Source organism: Porites lutea, chromosome 5 (genome assembly GCF_958299795.1).
Source record: "Porites lutea chromosome 5, jaPorLute2.1, whole genome shotgun sequence".
NCBI classification, from domain to species: domain Eukaryota; kingdom Metazoa; phylum Cnidaria; class Anthozoa; order Scleractinia; family Poritidae; genus Porites; species Porites lutea.
Window position 1 is genome coordinate 31601542 of NC_133205.1, and position 7500 is coordinate 31609041.

At 38.9% G+C, this 7500-nt stretch overlaps 2 protein-coding genes across 2 annotated transcripts in view; both read right to left on the minus strand.

Annotated features, from left to right (window-relative positions):
* LOC140936673 (uncharacterized) overlaps positions 1-3875 on the minus strand; it is a 5260-nt gene extending 1385 nt beyond the window's left edge. Inside the window, exons 1-3 of the mRNA XM_073386164.1 lie at positions 3624-3875; positions 3189-3276; positions 1885-1947 (exon numbers count right to left, since the gene is read on the minus strand). Of these exons, the coding sequence (XP_073242265.1) occupies positions 1885-1947; positions 3189-3276; positions 3624-3875 (403 nt within the window). The remainder of the gene's footprint in view (positions 1-1884; positions 1948-3188; positions 3277-3623) is intronic.
* LOC140938858 (uncharacterized) overlaps positions 1-7500 on the minus strand; it is a 142444-nt gene that overhangs the window by 108373 nt on the left and 26571 nt on the right. The window lies entirely within an intron of this gene.

The window sequence follows — 7500 nt, forward strand, 5'->3', positions numbered from 1 at the left end:
TTCCTTGCAGGTTACAGCCTGGGACCAGGCTCTGCATTGGGGGGGAAAGGAGAAAAACGACGGCGAGCGAAGCGAGCCGAGAGGTAGTCCTCCCCAATTCCTATTTGATCCCTTTTTTTTGCCTTTTTCACCCACTGCGGAGCCTGGTCCCAGGCAAGGCAGGTTCATGCACCGTTAACCGAGAAGACCTGGGGATGAGGTCGAGTTGTTTTGGTTGTGAAAACAAAACTGGCGGACATTTTCACTTGTTTCAAGCGGCGTATCAAGTGTAAGAACTAGGCTAAATAATAGCTAAAAACACGGCAAGAACAGCAAGAAGACAACTCGAAGGGCGACGTCTGCTATTTGGAGAATATTTGCGGAGCTGAACAACCCTAAACTTGTACCATCCAAGATGAACTTAAGTTAACATCCATGGAGGTAAGCATGTTTTATGTTTTTGAACTAAGAATTATTTTGAATGATTAACAAAACAATTATTGAATTCGGCTTTCGTATCATATGAAGAATTATGGAGATCTCGGAGGGTGTTATCCGCCTCGGCCGCAACCCCTCGATCTCCATAATTCTTACTCAGCCTCATTCATTAATTGTTAAATATGTGAAGGCTCCGCCCGAAAGGGGTACCTTTTTCAGGCTTACGGTATGTGAAAGGTAGGGTTCAGTTTAACTAGTTAAAATATAAGAAAGACTGTCGTTTCAGTGGGTGAAAAGGACCAAAAGGGATATTAAACAGCTATATTTTATGCCTGCTTGAAAGTCGAGAAGACTCTCTGGTTTTGTGATTTATTCATATTTAAAAGACAGTTTATTTACAGAGGTTAAAAGAGATGCAAAGTTCGAACCCAGGTATGTGAAAGGGTGAAAGGGGCACCATTTGTAACTAGAAGGTATACGAAAGGGGAACCTTTTTTGCCAAAAGTGGTATATAAAAAAGTTAAGGGGTTGGACCTCAGGGCAGAGCCTTGATCCCATAGTAAAATATTTTTGATACCCCCCCCCCCCCCCACCCACCTATAATGGACACCCCGGACACCCCGCTATAATGGACACCCTGATAATACAGACAGCAGTAGCAGACTGTTGCTGATGAGGACAAGAACTCTACTGTAGACCAACGTTGTTGTGATTGCAAGTTGTACATGAGGCTCAAGATCCAAGTTAAAAGTCACAAAACAGTTTATTGTGGGAGGTAGAGGGGCAAATTGGTATCCTTACATCACCAACAAAACAATGCTAAAAGGTCTTAAAATGAAATAATGTTTCCTGAAAGTTGCTAAACCTACTTCTTCCAAACTTAGATGACTGCATGCTTCAACAAACTTGTAAATGGGAACTTTAAATTGCAGTTGCACATCTCTTGTCATAGTAAAATTTAGAAATGCATGCTCTCATGATCATGAGTTTAATACAAAAAGCTAAACTCCTGGTCATAATATTGTGGAAAATCCTTCTGAATTTCTCATTCTTTCCTTCTCCATCAAAGTTGATTTGGAAGATGTTTACACCCAAAAACAACACCAAACCAAGACTTGGTAAATAATGTGGAAGTGTTTCGACAAATTATGGCCGGAATTACAGCTTAAATATTATTTTATAAATAACAGACTTACATGTATCTTATCCTGCAAGATATGTTTCAGTAAATATCTGTAAATTATGATAACTCAAAACGTGATATCTGGTGAGAGATTTACTGACATATAGAAGTTTGGTAAGGCTGTTCTGCTCCCCTTCCCCCTCCCCCTCTTCCAATCCTCCAACGCCCTACGCACCTTTAATAAGGAACACTGGGCAATGAGCAAATTTTAACTTCTTGTTTGCACTTGTTGTGGAAACGTCTGAAGGTGAATAGTTTTTAGAAAGCAATAACTAAATACATACCAGGCGTATCAGCTGTTCCCTCAAATGTAACATCAGGAAGATCTGAATCAGTAGGTATAGCAACTAAGGGAAAGCAAAGATGAAAATATAGGTTTAGCTGGAATATGCTTTTTTTCCACTTTGATTACTTAGCTGATGCCACTATTGATTGAAGCATCGATAAAATAGTTCTGTTTTTATTGATTTAGAGAGGTACAATGTAAACAATCAACCCTGTAACACACAGTTAAACTGACAAAATGAAGTTACTACTAATCAATGCATAGACAGGGCACCCACACAACCCGTTTGTGTAACCGATGTAATTTTATGGTAAATGTGAAGGATTTTGCATGTTTACTGTTCCTTTTAGAAGAACAGTAAATAAAGTGAACTCAAATGCTTCAAAATCGCTCAAAATACCACTTCTGAAGCAAAAAGAGGACAATTTACCGCAAGTAAAGGTAACACATTGTTTATTCAGCATTGATCCATGCACAATTTAGCAGTATACTGCTGCAGATGAAGCAAACGGTCAATACAGTACATTTACCATAATTACATCGGTTACACAAACAGATTGTGTGGGCCTCTCCTATGGTAGATCATTCACTTATGGTACATCATCTAAAGTTGTGTTCCACAGTTATTTCAAAGGAATTATGTTTCCTGTATGATCCACTTTGCATTCTATTGAGTGGTTAATTTTATTACCAGAAATATTCATTACAAAATTTAAGAAGGGTTCTAGAAGGTTGTTAACTTAAATTCCATAAAATTCCAAAAATAAGCCCGTCCATGTATTAGCCCCTTAAAATGGAACACAAAAAACCCTCCATTAAATTGCCCCGCCAAATATAAGCCCCCCGGGGGCTTGTAATTGGAAATTGCACTCAAATACAAAGTAAAACAAAGCAAAAATGGTAAATTTCCTTCCAATCATATGGCTAGCCCAATCAATTTTGAAACGTAAATTTCCCTCCATAGATAAGCCCCTCTGAATATATAAGCCCCTCAAAAAGGGCCTTTGAGAAATATGTCCCGGGGCTTATTTTCGGAATTTTACGGCGTGTAGGTGTCTGCGTTTAGAAATTGGCTGGCATACAAGTATCTGTTGAGAAACTCATGTTTGTTAACAAATTATGAAGCATGCAAAGGGTTTCCAAATGCAGACTGCCACTTTAAATGTTTGATGACAAAACAGGAAAGAGTTGAAACAAAATTTGGTTATGCTACATTGTATCTCTTGTGACACAGTCAGGTTTATGCATATGACTACAACAATAAGCATTATGCAATAGATAAAATAAATTAAAAGAACCAACCATATCCATTCTTTTCCAATTTCTTGGATCTCCTCTGCTTCCTAGGAGTTATCTTTGGGTCAGCTGCAGGCTTGTTCCCTGTCGTCTGCTAGGGGAGTGCATATTCTTGGCCTTACTGGTCAAGAATAACCCTTAGCTGCTGAGCTAAAATTTAGGGAAAACACTGTATCTGGGTTGGGGGGTAGGGGGTGGTGGAGGCTCACATATATAATCAATTTTTTTTGTTTACAGTACATGTAGTCTACAACAAAGTCCTCTGATTTCTATGCCCTACTAAACACTTTGAACACCCCGCCCTTCTCAGCGGCAAATAAAGGCAGTAATAGCCAATATATGGCAGTATGTACAGGTCTTGCTGGGCGCTTATACTCAGTAGTTAAAAAAATACATTCCCCTTTCTGCCCTCCGAAATTTTTGCCATCCTCTTTTCATTACTGTCCGTAGTGTACATGTAATGAATGAGGCAAAATCACCTGATTTCAAGGGTCCCATCTGGTCTGTTTCCTCCTCTTTATACATCTCACATTCTCTCCAAGTTGTACATGTAGGCTCAAAGTTGCCTGGATCAAAAACTTCATTCTCAAACTGGACAGCCACTTCATCATTTAAGATTGCAGAAGGGCAGCAAGAATGAAAGTGTCCTCTAAGGATACGTTTAGTTTCCTGCCAACCGCGTAACCTCCACATCACAAAGAGAGCCACTAACAGAAATATAGCGATTATCAACACAGCTGAAAAAATGCACATGACTGAAACTTCAAGCACGGAGAGAGAATTTGTCTGGGAATCATTTTGATTTTCTTGCCTTTGCGTAACATCAAGCTGGCTTGCATTTGTTGGGTGCTGGCACTCAACTGTTTGCCAACAGTGATGTTTAGTTGGGAGGCCTGCATTTTCACACTGTTTTTCAAGTTGATAATTTTCTCCACAACAATTACCACATGGCTGACAGGATTCAGTCAGCTCCTCCCAGTAGAAGCCTTTGCGGCATGTTCCTAAGCATGTTGTTGTATCCTCTTCCTTTCAACACTGTCCAGATGTTTCTTCATTCTCTGCACACTTCTTGCAGATCTTGCATGGTGCATTTCCATGTGAATCAGAATAGGTAAACCCTTCCACACATTCAACACACTGAATGTGCACACTAATGTTAACACTAGCTCCACACTTAACACTTGGTTCCTGGCCAAATGGACATTCAGGGCATTTCCAGGTTTTGGAGTGTACTGTATCATTGACGACTCTTCCAATGTCATCATGTCTGGGCCTATGTTGTTCACAGGATACACAGGTAATACCATCACACACTATGACAAAAACCTGAGAAACAAAATAAAAAATATGTATACAATATTTTTACTTAAGATTTAGTCACGCATTTATGAAAATAATTTTACAAGTGGCCAAAATCGAGAGATCAGATTTTTCTAGTGCTCATTTTATACATATCTCAAATTATATATAAATACTGAATATACTCTCCTTGTGATTAAGCTGTCATGCACAGCATAGATCAGGTCAAAACTTCATGTACTGCATGGACACAGATGACATAAAACAAAAGACCTCTTTATTTCCTGTTCAGGGAAAAATCTGCTTGGTATTGTTTCATGGTTTTTGTTCTTTTGTTTTACGTCATCTGTGTCCGGTACATGAGGTAAATGCCATAGATAATAAACAACAACTGGAGATAGATTATGGCTGAGTTTAGGCCTATTTATATGAGGTAATTAAGCCAGCCTTAGCTAGCCAGGTTAGCTAAGCTAGTTTGGCTCGTGCCTTTAATTTCCTCATAAACGTTTCGTTGTGTAATTAATTTATATATGAGAAAGCAAGTTAATGGGCCACTTGCCAAAATCTTGTGGCAAAGCAACCAAGATCTCAACAACAGGTCCAGCCCACCATGGCGATGCACATAAACACAAGGAAACTTTTTTAAGGAAATAAGGCATGAGTTGGGGAAACACAGTAAAAAGGTCAGCCTTAACTTGCTAGCAGACTAAAAAATTAGGCCCTGAAGGTAAAAACGGTGATGGATCACTGGACTCAAAATAAGAAAACCCTGACTCTAACCAATAGACCATTGAGCAGGTACATGTGCTTGTTGGTGTGAAATGACCCCTACCAAGTGTCACACCTAAGGCGTGATTGTAACGAATGCGGATTGAAAACTTTGATCTCACGCCTGTGTTCCAATTTGTCACGCCTGGTAGAAAAGTTTGTGCCATCACAGCATTAAATGACACATTTTGAAAAATATATTAACTTTTTAAAGAAACTGGAACCAATGAGAGAAAAGAAAAGGCCATGTGAATGAACAACTTTCTCCAAATTCTCTTATTTTAGCAGGAAAGTCACTGCATGGAGATGAGGCCGTGTTCCTTCGTGTTCTTGTTAAACGGAACTGTTTGGAACATCTACAGACATCTTTGGATATTATCGGACCCCTACGAAAACTCCTGGCACTCTCAGGATAAAAATGTCACGCCTATAACTTAAAAAAAGTTGGCAGGTATATGAAATCCTGCCAATTGATGTGGAATTTAAGGGTGGCAGGTGCTGATCCAGGTGTCTGCCACCATATTATGGAAAACTGTTAGATTTTAAACTGAAAAAATGGTTGAAATGACACTTTCACACTTCTGGTACTTATAACAGTGTCAGAAAAAATCAAATTCTCTAGATCTCCTGGTTCACACCTGAGTGGAACCCTAACAACTGAGCCAAAGAAGGGACATAAGGGAGTTTTCCCAAGAAACATGATCAGCTGTTTCTATTTGTTTTGATCGCAAGGAGTTAAAAGCAATGAACTGTTAGCGACATGCCAGTCATGATATTTGAAACAAAGAAAATATTTTTCCCATGTCCCTGATAAATGACAAGAAAACATTATTTACCGAAGACCTACAAAGCAAAGCAGAGTTCTCCAGGAGTTCTTTATGTGACTAAACAGTCTGTCTTTTTCTTAATCTTGCATGACAAATGATGAGGGACATGGTCGCATATGATCCACTGTGCTCATTGTGTGTGTCTTTTCTGATGACATTTGACATTGCAATTATTGGAAAACTCTGTGTTTCATATTACTACAATTCAAAGAATTTATGAATTAATGAAGCAGGAGAATCTGAGTAAATGAGGATGTTTGTATGTATTGCTAACTTTGCCAAATGTAACTAGTGCCTGGGGGGATCACTAGGTTTTCTTGAGGAAAGGACGGAATGACATTAAGAATCTAAGAATTTATAGGAGAGAATAACTGCGTGGTCTTAAAAAGGGAATGTGACTATTAGTGTCAAAATGTACATGCAGTGGGTCACTTTAAGGAACAGTTGCCCACTAATTTGCAACAGTATGCGTGAAATTTAGCAAATACAATCCACGAGACTCGAATCAAGAGGGCTGTCTATATTGCAACTCTCACTAAATGAGTGAGCTAGCCTTCTACCTATCTCCTAAGCAACATGCAATGAGGACGGGTGAGTATGTGATTGTTGATCCTATTCACAAAAAGGGCTGCTGAGAAATAACAGCAAGATTACGGGAATTACTGCTTGGCATGAAATAAGAAAGAGTTTAAGGTTTTGAAAAAGTCAAGATCTTTTTTAGCATTCATGTTATTTCCCAATGAAGCACAAAATGGACATATACAATTAATTACCAGAATTCATCATTAATTTTGTCGTAAATTGTGCAAAGAACCTCCCTTATTGCCCTTTGCCTAACCACTTCTCTGCTCCACACTGAAACAAATAAAGTCAACTCTTTCTTAATGGACACCTCAACTCCCTAATTAAGATGGACACTTGGTGTTGGTCCCTGCTGTTTTTTCACTCTGTCTGCAACCGTACTCTCTACAAGACAGCAAACACCTCTCTAAGACAGAGTACAACAGACACTTTTGAAACCACCGGTGGACACTTGAGAATTTAAGAGCTTTATGTAGTGTAGTTATCGAGTCACTGTTGAAAGGTCTGTTACTCAACAGGAAGCAAAGAAAGTCAGTTTTACTGCAGCTTGCCATTTGGGCAATCTGTAGCTAGCAATTTGTACTCACTCAGGCCCAAAAGTCATCTTAACAACCCAAAAATATTTTTGATGTGCAGGATATTGATTACAGTTTTTATGCAATTTGAATTCACCAAGAAACTTCCCTTACCGTTTGGGCAAGTCAAGAACAGAATTAATTCTCTAGCAAAATAGCAAAATCCACTAGCACCCCAGGCTGTTTGACATGCCATTTTGCTTGCACACTGCTCGAAGAAACAAAAACTGCATTTTTATTACTTTGTAGTCATTATCCAGTTGAGTT